This window comes from Pristiophorus japonicus, unplaced genomic scaffold (genome assembly GCF_044704955.1).
Source record: "Pristiophorus japonicus isolate sPriJap1 unplaced genomic scaffold, sPriJap1.hap1 HAP1_SCAFFOLD_3300, whole genome shotgun sequence".
In the NCBI taxonomy this organism is placed as follows: domain Eukaryota; kingdom Metazoa; phylum Chordata; class Chondrichthyes; family Pristiophoridae; genus Pristiophorus; species Pristiophorus japonicus.
In genome coordinates this window covers 1-17,929 of record NW_027253107.1, presented here as the reverse complement: position 1 = coordinate 17,929, position 17,929 = coordinate 1, and the positions used below count along the sequence as shown (strand labels likewise).

At 59.7% G+C, this 17,929-nt stretch overlaps 1 protein-coding gene across 1 annotated transcript; it reads right to left on the bottom strand.

Moving 5' to 3' along the window:
* Positions 1 to 115: 115 nt before the first annotated feature.
* On the bottom strand, positions 116 to 17,130 carry LOC139249757 (proteoglycan 4-like; the record flags this gene model as incomplete). The annotated part of the gene is made up of 6 exons (XM_070872545.1): positions 116 to 307; positions 1,786 to 1,818; positions 3,957 to 3,985; positions 9,120 to 9,251; positions 12,916 to 14,214; positions 16,994 to 17,130. Coding segments are annotated over 6 exons (1,822 nt in total), but the record flags the coding sequence as incomplete, so codon positions are not given.
* Between the last annotated feature and the right edge of the window lie 799 nt (positions 17,131 to 17,929).

Sequence of the window (17,929 nt, the reverse complement as noted above, 5' to 3'; positions counted from 1 at the left end):
GAGAGGGGGGGCAGGGAGAGAGAGAGAGAGAGAGCGGGGCGGGGAGAGGGGGGGGAGGAGGGGCGCGAAGAGGGGGGGCGCGGGGAGGGGGAGCGCGGGCGCGGGGAGGGGGAGCGCGGGGAGGGGAGGGAAGTGGGGTGGGGGGGGGGAGAGAGAGCCTCGTTACTCCGGATGTAAGGATACACCCAATCCAGTTTGAGTTTCTCGGCCGGAAGCTCTGTGCGGAAGTCCTCGTAGTTCTGGACGTTGGTCGGGACGTACATGGTGATGGGCCGCCCCCGCAGGAACATCTTTATCGACACCCCCTCTGCAACGGTGCAAGGGAACAACGCAGGTCATGGGCCAGAACCCAAGGTCCAGTCTGTGGCCCGCTCCACCTCTCATTCTTACTTCAGGGGGTTCGGCTAGTGACCCCTGGGGGCCTGGGCGGGTGACCCCTGGGGGCCTGGGCGGGTGACCCCTGGGGGCCTGGGCGGGTGACCCCTGGGGGCCTGGGCGGGTGACCCCTGGGGGCCTGGGCTAATATCCTAACCCATCACCCCCTTTGCTCGCTGACCTACACTGGCTCCCGGTCCGGCAACACCTTCATTAAAAATTCTCCATCCTCTTGTTCAAATCTCTCCATGGCCTCCTCACCCCTCCCTATCTCTGTAACCCCCTCCAACCCCTACACCCTCCCTATCTCTGTAACCCCCTCCAGCCCCTACACCCCTCCCTATCTCTGTAACCCCCTCCAGCCCCTACACCCTCCCTATCTCTGTAACCTCCTCCAGCCCTTACACCCCTCCCTATCTCTGTAACCTCCTCCAGCCCTTACACCCCTCCCTATCTCTGTAACCCCCTCCAGCCCCTACACCCCTCCCTATCTCTGTAATCCCCTCCAGCCCCTACACCCCTCCCTATCTCTGTAACCCCCTCCAGCCCCTACACCCCTCCCTATCTCTGTAATCCCCTCCAGCCCCTACACCCCTCCCTATCTCTGTAACCCCCTCCAGCCCTCCCTATCTCTGTAACCTCCTCCAGCCCTTACACCCCTCCCTATCTCTGTAACCCCCTCCAGCCCCTACACCCCTCCCTATCTCTGTAACCCCCTCCAGCCCCTACACCCCTCCCTATCTCTGTAATCCCCTCCAGCCCCTACACCCCTCCCTATCTCTGTAATCCCCTCCAGCCCCTACACCCCTCCCTATCTCTGTAATCCCCTCCAGCCCCTACATCCCTCCCTATCTCTGTAATCCCCTCCAGCCCCTACACCCCTCCCTATCTCTGTAACCCCCCCTCCAGCCCTTACACCCCTCCCTATCTCTGTAACCTCCTCCAGCCCTACATCCCTCCCTATCTCTGTAACCTCCTCCAGCCCTACACCCCTCCCTATCTCTGTAACCCCCTCCAGCCCCTACACCCCTCCCTATCTCTGTAACCTCCTCCAGCCCCTACACCCCTCCCAGATCTCTGCGCTCCTCCAATTCTGCCCTCTTGCCCATCCCCCGATTCCCATCGCTCCACCATCGGTGGCCGTGCCTTCAGCTGCCTGGGCCCCAAGCTCTGGAACTCCCTCCCTAAACCTCTCCGCCTCTCTCTCCTCCTTTAAGACGCTCCTTAAAACCGACCTCTGACCCAGCTTCTGGTCGCCTGTCCCAATATTTCCTTATGCAGCTCGGGGTCAGATGTTGGCTTACAATTGCTCCTGTGATTTACTGCGGCTGAAGTCCCTGTCTATGTAACCTGTCTTCGTGACTTAACCCTTTCAGCCCCGGTACCTGAACAACAAATGTCAAACCTGACCTTGATTGTAGAGTCCTCGCCGGGAACCAGCGGCTGAAAGACAAACACGGGCAGCCTGAACTCTTACTGCTGCTTTAAGGAAGGTTCAGAGGGGCGAAGGCTGGAGGCAGCTGGAGGGAGGCAGCCATTACAGACATGAAGCTTGGCGATCGACAGTCTGTGTACAGCAGGGAAAGGAAGAAAGACTCCCATTTCTACCACCTCGGGACGTCCCAACGCGCCTCTCAGCCAATGAAGTACTTTTTGATGTGTAGTCACTGTTGCAATGTGGGAAACTCGGCAGACAATTTACGCACAGCAAGCTCCCACATACAGCACTGTGATAATGGCCCAGATTCCCCAACTCTTCCAATAGTGGCCCCAGGATCTTTTACGTCCACCTCAGAGGGGAGACGGGGCCTCGGTTTAATGTCTGAAAGACGGTCCCTCCGATAGTGCGGGACTCCCTCAGTACTGCCCCTCCGACACTCCCTCAGTACTGCCCCTCCGACAGTGCGGCACTCCCTCAGTACTGCCCCTCCAACAGTGCGGTGCTCCCTCAGTACTGCTCCTCCGACAGTGCGGGACTCCCTCAGTACCGCCCCTCCGACAGTGCGGGACTCCCTCAGTACTGCCCCTCCGACAGTGCGGTGCTCCCTCAGTACTGCCCCTCCGACAGTGCGGCGCTCCCTCAGTACTGCCCCTCCGACAGTGCGGCACTCCCTCAGTACTGCCCCTCCGACAGTGCGGCGCTCCCTCAGTACTGCCCCTCCGACAGTGCGGCGCTCCCTCAGTACTTGTACTGGGTGTGTCGGCCTGGACTATGAGGCTCGAGTCTGTGAAGTGGGAGACTCAAACCCACAACCTTTTGACTCGGAGGCGAGAGAGAGAGAGGGAGAGAGACCCAATGAGTCACGGCTGAGAGATGAAGCAGCAGTTACTGTAAGCCCGAGTATTGCAGAAGGAAGGAGAGATTGTGGGAGGTGAGGAGGCTGGGACTGGGTTTGTGCAGCCGTTATGCTAAGACTGGAATACAGGACAGTGAGGAGGAAGAGCACATGGAACAGTGTGTTAAAATCAGGATTGGGTTAATCCTCCAGCCTTTCACTGTCTCGCACTCACACACAGACCCACAAACCAACAGGGAGACTGTCGCATGTCACAGAGTGTGGGGGCTTCGAACATTGCGACGCATTTCAGCCGAGACATTTGTCACTTTTCACACCGTGCCTCCACATCCTGTTTTTAAAGGAAGTAGGGTTTGATGCTGAGCTCAGCTCCAGCCCCTGTCCCCCTCCCACGCCCCCTCTCCCCATACCTCCCCCCCGGCCCCATACCTCCGGCCCTCCCCCTCCCCATACCTCCGGCCCTTCCCCTCCCCCCCCCCCCCCCGGTCCCATACCTCCGGCCCTCCCCCACCCGGTCCCATACCTCCGGCCCTCCCCCAGCCCCATACCTCCGGCCCTCTCCCTCCCCCCCGGCCCTCCTCCTGTCCTCCTCCCACGCCCCCTCTCCCCTCCGGCCCTCCCCCTCCCCCCCCGGCCCCATACCTCCGGCCCTCCCCCTGTCCCCCTCCCCCTCCCCCCCCGGCCCCATACCTCCGGCCCTCCCCCGGCCCCATACCTCCGGCCCTCCCCCTCCCCCCCCCGGCCTCATACCTCCGGCCCTCCCCCTCCCCCCCCCGGCCTCATACCTCCGGCCCTCCCCCTCCCCCCCCCGGCCTCATACCTCCGGACCTCCCCCTGTCCTCCCCCCCGGCCCCATACCTCCGGCCCTCCCCCTCCCCCCCCCGGTCCCATACCTCCGGCCCTCCCCCTCTCCCCCCCGGCCCCATACCTCCGGCCCTCCCCCTCTCCCCCCCGGCCCCATACCTCCGGCCCTCCCCCTCTCCCCTCCCCCTGTCCCCCTCCCACGCCCCCTCTCCCCCCTGGCCTCATACCTCCGGCCCTCCCCCTGCCCCCCCCCCAAACCCAGACTCACCTGTCCCCCGCCCCACCTCCAAAGCCCTGTCCCCCCCTCCCCCATCCCACACACCCCTCCCCCACCTTGGCCATCGCCTCAAACCCCACCCCGCCCGTCTCCCCCTCGATTCTCCCCCTCGATTCCCCCTCGATTCCCTCCCCCGCCCCAAGGCTGGACTCTGCTGGCTGCATGGCCAGCCCCTCCGGCTTGGTCCCACACCTGGTTCCTACCTGGGCTCTGCGGCGGATCCTTGGCTCGGCTGTGGGGAGGAAGAGAGACATGGATTAGTGCAGGACAGGGGCGAGTACTTCATTGACACCGAGGTTGGGGCTTTACTGACAAACTGAGCCATGCCCCACATAAAACACATCCTGTTTCCCCCGTTCTCTGAACAACTCCCATTTATACAGCATCATTCACCCCCTCGGGACGTTCCAAAGTGCTTCACAGCCAATGAAGTACTTCTCAACTGTAGTCACTGTTGTAATGTGGGAAACGCGGCTACGGGGCAGGCAATGTACACACAGCAATGTACACACAGTACTGCCCCGCTCCCTCAGTACTGCCCCGCTCCCTCAGTACCGCCCCTCCGACAGTGCGGCGCTCCCTCAGTACTGCCCCTCCGACAGTGCGGCGCTCCCTCAGTACTGCCCCTCCGACAGTGCGGCACTCCCTCAGTACTGCCCCTCCGACAGTGCGGCGCTCCCTCAGTACTGCCCCTCCGACAGTGCGGCACTCCCTCAGTACTGCCCCTCCGACAGTGCGGCACTCCCTCAGTACTGCCCCTCCGACAGTGCGGCACTCCCTCAGTACTGCCCCTCCGACAGTGCGACGCTCCCTCAGTACTGCCCCTCCGACAGTGCGACGCTCCCTCAGTACTGCCCCTCCGACAGTGCGACGCTCCCTCAGTACTGACCCTCCGACAGTGCGGCACTCCCTCAGTACTGCCCCTCCGACAGTGCGACGCTCCCTCAGTACCGCCTCTCCGACAGTGCGGCCCTCCCTCAGTACTGCCCCTCCGACAGTGCGGCACTCCCTCAGTACTGCCCCTCTTGAACCCACGACATTAGAAACATAGAAAATAGGTGCAGGAGTAGGCCATTCGGCCCTTCGAGCCTGCACCACAATTCAATAAGATCATGGCTGATCATTCCCTCTACCCCTTTCCTGCTTTCTCTCCATACCCCCTGATCCCTTTAGCCATAAGGACCATATCTAACTCCCTTTTGAATATATCCAATGAATTGGCCTCAACAACTCTCTGCGGCAGGGAATTCCACAGGTTAACAACTCTCTGAGTGAAGAAGTTTCTCCTCAGCTCGGTCCTAAATGGCTTACCCCTTATCCTTAGACTGTGACCCCTGGTTCTGGACTTCCCCAACATCGGGAACATTCTTCCTGCATCTAACCTGTCCCGTCCCATCAGAATCTGATATGTTTCGATGAGATCCCCTCTCATCCTTCTAAACTCCAGTGTATAAAGGCCCAGTTGATCTGGTCTCTCCTCATATGTCAGTGCTGCCATCCCTGGAATCAGTCTGGTGAACCTTCGCTGCACTCCCTCAATAGCAAGAACGCCCTTCCTCAGATTAGGAGACCAAAACTGTACACAATACTCCAGGTGTGGTCTCACCAAGGCCCTGTACAACTGTAGCAACACCTCCCTGCTCCTGTACTCAAATCCCCTCGCTATGAAGGCCAACATACCATTTGCCTTCTTCACCGCCTGCTGTACCTGCATGCCAACTTTCAATGACTGATGTACCATGACACCCAGGTCTCGTTGCACCTTCCCTTTTCCTAATCTGCCACCATTCAGATAATATTCTGTCTTCGCGTTTTTGCCCCCAAAGTGGATAACCTCACATTTATCCAATTTATACTGCATCTGCCATGCATTTGCTCACTCACCTAACCTGTCCAAGTCACCCTGCAGCTTCTTAGCGTCCTCCTCACAGCTCACACCGCCACCCAGCTTAGTGTCATCCGCAAACTTGGAGATATTACACTCAATTCCCTCATCCAAATCATTGATGTATATTGTAAATAGCTGGGGTCCCAGCACTGAGCCCTGCGGCACTCCACTAGTCACTGCCTGCCATTCGGAAAAGAACCCGTTTATCCCGTCTCTCTGCTTCCTGTCTGCCAACCAGTTCTCTATCCACGTCAGTACATTACCCCCAATACCATGTGCTTTAATTTTGCACACCAATCTCTTGTGTAGGACCTTGTCAAAAGCCTTTTGAAAGTCCAAATACACCACATCCACTGGTTCTCCCTTGTCCACTCTACTAGTTACATCCTCAAAAAATTCCAGAAGATTTGTCAAGCATGATTTCCCTTTCATAAATCCATGCTGACTTGGACTGATCCTGTCACTGCTTTCCAAATGCGCTGCTATTTCATCTTTAATAATTGATTCCAACATTTTCCCCACTACTGATATCAGCTAACCGGTCTATAATTACCCGCTTTCTCTCTCCCTCCTTTGTAAAAAGTGGTGTTACATTAGCTACCCTCCAGTTCATAGGAACTGATCCAGAGTCGATAGACTGTTGGAAAATGATCACCAATGCATCCACTATTTCTAGGGCCACTTCCTTAAGTACTCTGGGATGCAGACTATCAGGCCCCGGGGATTTATCGGCCTTCAATCTCATCAATTTCCCTAACACAATTTAACGCCTAATAAGGATATCCTTCAGTTCCTCCTTCTCACTAGACCCTCGGTCCACTCGTACTTCTGGAAAATTATGTGTGTCTTCCTTTGTGAAGACAGAACCAAAGTATTTGTTCAACTGGTCTGCCATTTCTTTGTTGCCCATTATAAATTCACCTGAATCTGACTGCAAGGGACCTATGTTTGTTTTCACTAATCTTTTTCTCTTCACATATCTATAGAAGCTTTTACAGTCAGTTTTTATGTTCCCGGCAAGCTTCCTCTCATAATCTATTTTCCCCCTCCTATTTAAACCCTTTGTCCTCCTCTGCTGAATTCTAAATTTCTCCCAGTCCTCAGGTTTGCTGCTTTTTCTGGCCAATTTATATGCCTCTTCCTTGGATTTAACACTATCCTTAATTTCCCTTGTTAGCCACGGTTGAGCCACCTTCCCAGTTTTATTTTTACTCCAGACAGGGATGTACAATTGTTGCAGTTTATCCATGTGATCTTTAAATGTTTGCCATTGCCTATCCATCGTCAACCCTTTAAGTATCATTTGCCAGTCTATTCTAGCCAATTCACGTCTCATACCATCGAAGTTAGCTTTCCTTAAGTTCAGGACCCTAGTCTCAGAGAAAAAGAAAAAGAAAAAGGAAAAGAGAGAGACGGAGAGAGTGAGAGAGAAAGTGCTACCCAGTGAGGCATGGCTGACACTTCCCGGGTTATGGTGTTGGGTTGTTTGCTGACCCGCCATCTGCCTTAACCTTCCTCGGACCATCGCAGGTTAGGCGGGGAGGGGGGCAGCGGGTTCGGGGGGGCGCGGGTTCGGGGGGGGAGGGGCAGCGGGTTCGGGGGGGAGGGGCAGCGGGTCCGGGGGGGAGGGGCAGCGGGTTCGGGCGGGGAGGGGCAGCGGGTTCGGGGGGGAGGGGCAGCGGGTCCGGGGGGGAGGGGCAGCGGGGAGGGGCAGCAGGTTCGGGCGGGGAGGGGCAGCGGGTTCGGGGAGGGAGGGTTCGGTGGGGGGCAGCGGGTTCGGGGGGGAGGGGCAGCGGGTTCGGGGGGGAGGGGCAGCGGGTTCGGGCGGGGAGGGGCAGCGGGTTCGGGGAGGGAGGGTTCGGTGGGGGGCAGCGGGTTCGGGGGGGAGGGGCAGCGGGTTCGGGGGGGAGGGGCAGCGGGTTCGGGCGGGGAGGGGCAGCGGGTTCGGGGAGGGAGGGTTCGGTGGGGGGCAGCGGGTTCGGGGGGGAGGGGCAACAGGTTCGGGGGGGAGGGGCGGGTTCGGGGAGGAGGGGCAGCGGGTTCGGGGAGGAGGGGCAGCGGGTTCGGGGAGGAGGGGCAGCGGGTTCGGGGAGGAGGGGCAGCGGGTTCGGGGAGGAGGGGCAGCGGGTTCGGGGAGGAGGGGCAGCGGGTTCGGGGAGGAGGGGCAGCGGGTTCGGGGAGGAGGGGCAGTGGGTTCGGGGGGGAGGGGCAGCGGGTTGGGGGGGAGGGGCAGCGGGTTCGGGGGGGGGGGAGGGGCAGCGGGTTCGGGGGGAGGCGGCCGGAGGTGAAAGCAGCCAGGGTCCGGCTCCGATCCCTGCGGGACATTCAATGGTGAATATTGTATCGGGGCAGGATTGTGCTTGGTGTGATGCCACTATGGAAGAATATCCTTGAAGTGTCCAGGCCAAACCAGGAGACACCAGCTCTGTGGGCCCCACAGCTCAGCACAATTTGCTGCCGTCCGAAAAATCAGAGAATAAAAACGTGAATAATTCACCAAGTTATTTATTGAAAGGTCATTTCTGAATGGAGTTTTTATCCGGCACAATTAATTCCTTTTTCCCAAACAAACCCCACACTTGGATTGTGTTCCCTTGGCCCAGTGTTCACATCAACCTTTCAGAGGCTGAAGAATTTCACCAGAGGCTGGGATGAAATAATGGCGGCTTTCTTCATTAAACCGATCACTATTTACACTTCACCGTCTGTGACGGCAGTCTGACCGTTTCCAACCAGGAGCATTGGGTCAGACTCTCAAACCGCAAACTCGCCTCAATGAGAGAAAGAGAGAGCGAGAGCAAGCAACAGACAGAGATATATAGAGTGACAGAGAGACACCGAGAGAGAGAAAGAGACAGACAGACAGAGAGAGAGAGAGACGGAGGCAGAGACACAGAGAGAGCGAGAGCGAGAGACAAAGAGAGACACTGAGAGAAAGACAGAGAGAGAGAGAGAGACAGAGAGAGAGAGAGAGACACAGAGAGAGAGAGACACAGAGAGAGAGAGACACAGAGAGAGAGAGACACAGAGAGAGAGAGAGACACAGAGAGAGAGAGAGACAGAGAGAGAGAGAGACACAGAGAGACAGAGAGAGAGAGACAGAGAGAGAGAGACACAGAGAGAGAGAGAGACACAGAGAGAGAGAGAGACACAGAGAGAGAGAGACACAGAGAGAGAGAGAGACACAGAGAGAGACACACAGAGAGAGAGAGACACAGAGAGAGAGAGACACAGAGAGAGAGACACAGAGAGAGAGACACAGAGAGAGAGAGACACAGAGAGAGAGAGACACACAGAGAGAGACACACAGAGAGAGACACACAGAGAGAGACACACAGAGAGAGAGAGACACACTCACACAGAGAGAGAGAGAGACACAGAGAGGAGAGAGACACAGAGAGAGGAGAAAGACACAGAGAGGAGAGAGACACAGAGAGAGGTGGAGAGAGATAGAAAGGGGGAAAGATATCACACTGACCTGTCTGCATTCCTGGGTTTTGAAAGCAAGCTGAGAGAGGACATGGATTTCTTTGCCAGTTTGTGTTTGCCGTTCTCTGCCGTCCCATCCCGCAGGGCCACCAGTTTATCCGATGTGCTGCTCCGTCTTAAACTGAAGAGAATGTTGAAAAGAGAGGTTAAGATTGAAGGGGGGAAACTCATAAAGAGCCCATCAGGGAGGGAGGGTTAATGGGGGAAGGGGCATGCGAGAGCAGTCAGGCACCCAGGGTCAGGTTACAGAGAGGGGAGCGTGGTGGGGGCACTGGGGTTAGAATGGAGAGATACCAGCTCGGTACACCATGGGGGCAGTGGGGGGGGGGGGGGCCAGAGAGACATCCCCTCATCTCATGACATGTCGAGCAGGATCAGAGCCACACTCCCAGATTGTTAGTGAGTTACACTGGCCTCGCTTTGCAGAAAATGGAGGTGACGGCTTCAGCAAGTGATCTCGGCAACGGACACTCGCCGGTCCCCGTGAGCCAAGGCGGTGAATCACTCTCCTCCCCATCCCACCACACTCCCGGATATTCTCAGCCCACCCAGGCACAGCAATCCCACCACCCCCTCCCTCCGGGCATCCTGCTCGCTGCTCCGACTGAGGAGGGAGGAGAAACTCTTTGCAAAAAAAAGCTGGGAGTGATTTGTGACACTTGCTGTCTCTGTCCCGGAGTGAGCACAAGGAAAGCATTGCTGTTCAGTCGGGAGAAGGTCGCTCCATTTTTCCCAAAAATAACGCAGACAGGATTCGGTTAGATTTCTGATCGAGAAGCAGTAGTTGAATTCCACATGCATTAATCACACACCTTGGTTGGTCATTGTTTACAATCAGTGTTAGAAGGAAGTTAGTAAGAAACAGCGTTGAAAGGCAGAAGTTACATAAAAACCAGCCCAGGATCTCGCAATCCGCTTCTCCAAGTCCCGCGATCAGAAGCCTTGTATGAACACCCATCTCCAATCCTCCGCTCTCTGGGGCCCTGTGTCAATCAGAACCCATCGCAACACCAGCTCTGATGGGATTTCTACCCGAGTGAGGTTAACGGAAGCCAGTGTTGGAGAAGGGAAGGATTATCGGGAGTGGGCAGGGAAGTGGAGCTGAGCCCATGACCCGATCAGCCATGATGGTATTAAATGGCGGCAGCAGACTCGAGGGGCCGAATGGCCAACTCCTGGTCCGAATTATTAAGTTAAGAGAAACCTTTCCTGTCCCTGGTTACACTTCAATCTCCAAATTCCCCCCCCCCCCCCACAACACCCCCCAAACTCCCCCCCCACTCCCACCCCTACCCCCAAACTCCCTCCTCCCCCCAAACTCCCCCCCCCACACACACCCCAAACTCCCAACCACCCACCCCCAAACTCCCCCACCCCACACAACCCAAACTCCCCCCCCACCCCCACCTCCACCCCCCAAACTCCCCCCCACCCCCAAACTCCCCCCCCCACACAACCCCAAACTCCCCCTCCCCCCACATACCCCAAACTCCCCCCACACACACCCAACACTCCCCCCCCACACCCCCCAAACTCCCCCCCCCACACACAACCCAAACTCCCCCTCCCCCCACAACCCAAACTCCCCCCCACACAACCCAAACTCCCCCCCCATCCACACCCCCCAAACTCCCCCCACACATACCCCAAACTCCCCCCACACACCCCCCAAACTCCCCCCCACACAACCCAAACTCCCCCCACCCCCCCACAACCCAAACTCCCCCCCACACCCCAAACCCCCCAAACTCCCCCCCCCACACAACCCAAACTCCCCCCACCCCTCCACAACCCAAACTCCCCCCCACACAACCCAAACTCCCCCCCACCCCACAAACTCCCCCCTCCACACACCCAAAACTCCCCCCCCACCCCACACACCACAAACTCCCCCTCAACCCCCAAACACCACAACTCCACCCCACCCCCACACAACCCAAACTCCCCCCACCCCCACACTCACCCCCCAAACTCCCCCCTCATCCCCCAAACTCCCCCCCCTCACCCCCCAAACTCTCCCCACCCCAAACTCCCCCCCACCCCCCCACAACCCAAACTCCCCCCCCCACACAACCCAAACTCCCCCCCACACACCCCAAACTCCCCCCCCACACACCCCAAACTCCCCCCCCACCTACCCCAAACTCCCCCCCCACCCCCACACACCCCAAACTCCCCCCCCACCCCCACTCCCCCCCCACCCCCACACACCCCAAACTCCCCCCCCACCTACCCCAAACTCCCCCCCCACCTACCCCAAACTCCCCCCCACCCCCACACACCCCAAACTCCCCCCCCACCCCCACACACCCCAAACTCCCCCCCACCCCCCAAACTCCCCCCTCCACCCCCCCCAAACTTCCCCCCCCACCCCCACACACCCCAAACTCCCCCCCCACCCCCACACACCCCAAACTCCCTCACACACCCAAAACTCCCTCACACACCCCAAACTCCCCCCCCCACCCCCACACAACCCAAACACCTCCCCCCCCACCCCAAACACCCCCTCCACACCCCAAACTTCCCCTCACCCCACACACCCCAAACTTCCCTTCCCCCACACACCCCAAACTTCCCTTCCCCCCACACACCCCAAACTCCCCCCACACAACCCCAGATCTCCACCCCCCCCCCCAGATCTCACCCCAGCTCCGCCCCCCCCCCAGCTATGCCCCCCCCCACCTTCCCTCCCAAAGACCCACCCCGACATTAACACTGGGGAGGAGGCGGAGCAACTCACCCTACTCCCAAACGATTGGTGCTTGGTGTGGGGAGTGGGGGGAGGGAGGAGCTAAATCCGAGATGTTCCTCTCAGAGCTCCAGCACTGAGTATCCCGGAGCTGGAGGAGACGAGAGAGGCGATTACTTTAGCGACCATCGATGAACCCCACGGATTCTAGCCCGGGATCTCCAGGCTTCAGCCCGAGACCTCAAGTGTCGTCCGTGAGGGCTTCAGCAGCTGTGTGGGAGGGACGGGCTCGACTGGCCAGACCCAACGGTTTGGAGACTCCCGGGGGCTGCTCATTCCTCGAACCTGGCTTGGTCGGACAACCCTGGACACGTTCCTATCTCGGCCCACTTGGACCTGCCACAGCCTCCATTCAAAGGCTGGCGTGGGATCTGTGGGGTCAATCCAGGGTTGACCATGACCTCCAGCATCTGTGGGGTCAATCCAGGGTTGACCATGACCTCCAGCATCTGTGGGGTCAATCCAGGGTTGACCATGACCTCCAGCATCTGTGGGGTCAATCCAGGGTTGACCATGACCTCCAGCATCTGTGGGGTCAATCCAGGGTTGACCATGACCTCCAGCATCTGTGGGGTCAATCCAGGGTTGACCATGACCTCCAGCATCTGTGGGGTCAATCCAGGGTTGACCATGACCTCCAGCATCTGTGGGGTCAATCCAGGGTTGACCATGACCTCCAGCATCTGTGGGGTCAATCCAGGATTGACCATGACCTCCAGCATCTGTGGGGTCAATCCAGGGTTCACCGCACTGATGGAAGCCGACACTGCAACAGGATTACTCCAGGCCCAGGGTCAAGCCACCTCAGGCTGCTCAATGTGGGATTGGGATTGGCCGTGTGGGCTCGGCAAACGGTTGTATGGGGGAAACAGCTGAACCATTCTATGGGCAAAAGAAAAACTTCGGCAGAATAAACCTCGGGGACGTGGTTAATTAGCCGAGTAGCTTGGGTGGGAGGGGGTTAGGTCCCGATCGCTCAGCAACACCAGAGAGCTGACCCACACGTTAACACCACAGCGAATATTCAACGCACAGCACTTTCTTGTTGATGGCGGAGGCGATGGCGGGAGGAGTCAGCGAGGCGATGGCGGGAGGAGTCAGCGAGGCGATGGTGGGAGGAGTCAGCGAGGCGATGGCGGGAGGAGTCAGCGAGGCGATGGCGCCAGGAGTCAGCGAGGCGATGGCGGGAGGAGTCAGCGAGGCAATGGCGCCAGGAGTCAGCGAGGCGATGGCGCCAGGAGTCAGCGAGGCGATGGCGGGAGGAGTCAGCGAGGCGATGGCGCCAGGAGTCAGCGAGGCGATGGCGGGAGGAGTCAGCGAGGCGATGGCGCCAGGAGTCAGCGAGGCGATGGTGGGAGGAGTCAGCGAGGCGATGGCGGGAGGAGTCAGCGAGGCGATGGCGGGAGGAGTCAGCGAGGCGATGGTGGGAGGAGTCAGCGAGGCGATGGCGGGAGGAGTCGGCGAGGCGATGGCGCCAGGAGTCGGCGAGGCGATGCGGTCCCTCGGGTTGAGTTGGGCAGCTGGGCTGACCCCGCGGTGAGCCTGGGGCAGGGAGTCCAGCTCCTCCGGACCGCCGGGGCTGGGCGGCGAGGCGATGGTCAGCTGGGCAGCAGGTGCAGTCGGAGTCGCGTCGAGGCTGGCCGCCGGGAGGGGGGTCTCGGCCGAATCGACACCGGCTGCGGGCGGGGTGGAGCGGCCCGGCTGGAGAGGCGGAGATCCATTCGCGCCGATCACCGGAGGAGGGGCTTTGGCACTCGGCGTCGTGTCGGAGTGCGTCGCCGTTGGAGGGGCAGCCTCCGGCCTCGAGTGGAACTGAGGAGAGGCCGAGGGTTGGGGCTGGTGCCCGGACATGTCCACACCGTCCACGGTCTCCGGCTGGGCCCCACAACCGGCCCTCTGGGGAAGCCCCGCAATCTGTTGTTGCCGCCGGTGCTGGGCCGGTGTCCGAGCCCCGTCACACGCCGGCTCCGGGGGGCACTGTGGGGGGAGTGGTGTCACAGGGTGGGCTTCCTCGGTCCCGGGAGCAGCCTGCGCTCCCTGCACGCATTGGCCGTCTGTAGTGGGGGTCTCCGGGGGTTCAAGCCGGCCGACCATCGACGCATCCTCCGGCCGCTGGGTCTCGCTGGGGGCGGCAGGACCTGGGAGCCCGGGGCCCCCCGTGTGAATCCCGTCGGTGTGGTTGGGGAATCCGGCCTGGGGCGGGGCGCCTTCGGCGGGCCAGAGCCCGCTGGGACCACGGCGGCGACGGGCGGGAGGCGAGGAGCGCGGGCCGGACACCGGGCGCTGTGCCCCCGCGCCAGGCAACACCTCAATCCCCGGGCCTCCTGCACAACTGCAAACAGCACACGATAAAAAGGGAAAAGTTACACAAACACAAACACACATCAGTCGCGCGCCCCCGCCCCCCCCCTCTGAAGGCGCTAACCCCTCGCGGGCGATGCTTCGAGGGCACAGTTCCCACAGCTGGAGTGGGGAAGGGGGGCTGAGATCGCAGCCCCCCTCCTGTCACTGGATGGTGATGGAGCCTGTACCATTCCCCCCTCGCCCCCCCCAACCCCTCGCCTCGCCTCGCGGGCCCGAGGACCACTGTACCAGCGGCACCAAGGCCCAGAAGTCAAGGTGTTTCTTGGTGTGTGGGAGGGTGGGGGGAGGGCAGGGGCTGAAAGACCTGCATTTATATAGCGCCTTTCACGACCACCGGACGTCTCAAAGCGCTTTACAGCCAATGAAGTACTTTTGGGAGTGTGGTCACTGTTGTAATGTGGGAAACGCGGCAACCAATTAGCGCACAGCAAGCTCCCACACACAGCAATGTGATAATGACCCGGATCATCTGGTTTTTTGTGTTATGTTGATTGAGGGAGAACTCCCCTGCTCTTCTTCGAAATAGTGGCCCCGGGATCTTTTACATCCACCCGAGGGGGCAGACGGGGCCTCGGTTTAACGTCTCATCCGAAAGATGACTCCTCCGACAGTGCGGCGCTCCCTCAGTACTGCCCCTCCGACAGTGCGGCGCTCCCTCAGTACTGCCCCTCCGACAGTGCAGCACTCCCTCCGTACTGCCCCTCCGACAGTGCAGCACTCCCTCAGTACTGCCCCTCCGACAGTGCGGGGCTCCCTCAGTACTGCCCCTCCGACAGTGCGGCATTCCCTCAGTACCGCCCCTCCGACAGTGCGGCACTCCCTCAGTACCGCCCCTCCGACAGTGCAGCACTCCCTCAGTACTGCCCCTCCGACAGTGCAGCACTCCCTCAGTACTGCCCCTCCGACAGTGCAGCACTCCCTCAGTACTGCCCCTCCGACAGTGCAGCGCTCCCTCAGTACCGCCCCTCCGACAGTGCGGCATTCCCTCAGTACCGCCCCTCCGACAGTGCAGCACTCCCTCAGTACCGCCCCTCCGACAGTGCAGCGCTCCCTCAGTACCGCCCCTCCGACAGTGCAGCACTCCCTCAGTACTGCCCCTCCGACAGTGCGGCACTCTCTCAGTACTGCCCCTCCGACAGTGCGGCGCTCCCTCAGTACTGCCCCTCCGACAGTGCGGCGCTCTCTCAGTACTGCCCCTCCGACAGTGCGGCACTCCCTCAGTACTGCCCCTCCGACAGTGCGGCGCTCCCTCAGTACCGCCCCTCCGACAGTGCGGCGCTCCCTCAGTACCGCCCCTCCAACAGTGCGGCGCTCCCTCAGTACTGCCCCTCCGACAGTGCGGCACTCCCTCAGTACTGCCCCTCCGACAGTGCGGCACTCCCTCAGTACCGCCCCTCCGACAGTGCGGCACTCCCTCAGTACTGCCCCTCCGACAGTGCGGCACTCCCTCAGCACTGCCCCTCCGACAGTGCGGCACTCCCTCAGTACTGCCCCTCCGACAGTGCAGCGCTCCCTCAGTACTGCCCCTCCGACAGTGCGGCGCTCCCTCAGTACCGCCCCTCCGACAGTGCGGCGCTCCCTCAGTACCGCCCCTCCAACAGTGCGGCACTCCCTCAGTACTGCCCCTCCGACAGTGCGGCACTCCCTCAGTACTGCCCCTCCGACAGTGCGGCACTCCCTCAGTACCGCCCCTCCGACAGTGCGGCACTCCCTCAGTACTGCCCCTCCGACAGTGCGGCACTCCCTCAGCACTGCCCCTCCGACAGTGCGGCGCTCCCTCAGTACAGCACCGGGAGTGTCAGCCTGGATTTTTTTGTGCTCAAGTCTCTGGAGTGGGACTTGAACCCACGACCTTCTGACTGAGAGGCGAGAGAGATGCTGCCCACTGAGCCACAGCTGACACTGTGACTGGAGTTGTGGCCCCTGGAGATCAGGGCTGGGACCCCCGGAGATACAGCACTGTACACTGAGAGTCCAGGACATGGAGTCCCACTCACCACCCCCCATCACCCCCACGGGCTCAGGGAGAGCACCCAGGGGCTGAAAAGGCTCCTTCCACAGCCTCAGACTGGGTGGGCCTCTCCCGATAATGTCAGTTGTCTTTTGCCTCTCCCTCCGAGAACCCACAGCCACACCTGGGGTGGGTGCTCGGACTGGGGGAGGGAGGGAGCTCAGAACCCCCCCCCCAGCGCCCCACGTACTATCAATTTCCAAAGCCCCCTGTAACAGGAAACCAACACACTCTCTCTGGTTTCCCCTTATCCGACTTCAGAAAGGACTGGGGGTGGTGAGGAATAATCTGCACTTAGACCAAAATCAGGCAACTCATTTGAAATCAGGCGTGTTTATTTTTTTACGCAGCGAGTTGTTGTGATCGGGAACGCGCTGCCTGAAAGGGCGGTGGGAGCAGATTCAATCGTGACTTTCAAACCGGGAATTGGATCAATACTGGGACAGGAGAAATGTGCCGGGGATGTGGGGAAAGAGCAGGGGGGAGTGGGACTGATTGGATCGCTCTGTCACAGAGCCGGCACAGCACGGGCTCGAGGGGCCCCAATGGGATCCTCCTGTGCTCACAACCTGTTCAGCGAATGTTCAGCCTGAAAGTAGCGAAAGAGCTGGGGCCACAACTGTGCAGGCACAGTACTCTCGTGTATTACAGCACTGGTATCTGTGGACAAAGAGCGATTCACTGACTGGGGCCGAGTGGGCCGGACTCGGACTCCAATCCCCCGATCGGTCAGTACCTGGTGCTGGTGTTGCCGGCGTGCTGAGAGAAATCGTAGGCTGAACTCAGAGACTGGCTCCTGGTCACGCTGGGCCACTCGCTCAGACCTGCCACAGAGGTGGTGCCTGGTAAAGTGGGGTCTTCTGAGAGCGGAGAGGGGGGCGGGGGAGAGAGAGAGAAAGAGACAGAGAGAGAGACAGAGGGAGAGAGAGAGAGACAGAGGGAGAGAGAGAAGAGAGAGACAGAGGGAGAGAGAGAAGAGAGAGACAGAGGGAGAGAGAGAGAGACAGAGGAGGAGAGAGAGAGAGACAGAGGGAGAGAGAGAGAGACAGAGGAGAGAGAGAGAGACAGAGGGAGAGAGAGAGAGACAGAGGGAGAGAGAGAGAGACAGAGGGAGAGAGAGAGAGACAGAGGGAGAGAGAGAGAAACAGAGGGAGAGAGAGAGACAGAGGGAGAGAGAGAGACAGAGGGAGAGACAGAGACAGAGGGAGAGAGAGAGACAGAGGGAGAGAGAGAGAGAGAGAGAGAGGGAGAGAGAGGGAGAGAGACAGAGAGAGAGACAGAGGGAGAGAGAGAGAGACGGAGACACACAGAGGGGAGAGAGAGAGAGACAGAGGGAGAGAGACAGAGAGAGAGAGAGAGACACACAGAGGAGAGAGAGAGAGAGAGACACAGAGGGAGAGAGAGAGAGACAGAGGGAGAGAGACAGAGAGAGAGAGGGGAGAGAGAGGGAGAGAGAGACACAGAGGGGAGAGAGAGAGAGACAGAGGAGAGAGACAGAGAGAGAGAGAGAGAGAGAGGGAGAGAGAGACACAGTGGGAGAGAGAGAGACACAGAGGGAGAGAGAGAGAGAGAGACAGAGAGAGAGAGACGGAGACACACAGAGGGGAGAGAGAGAGAGAGAGACAGAGAGAGAGAGACAGAGAGAGAGAGAGACAGAGAGAGAGAGAGAGAC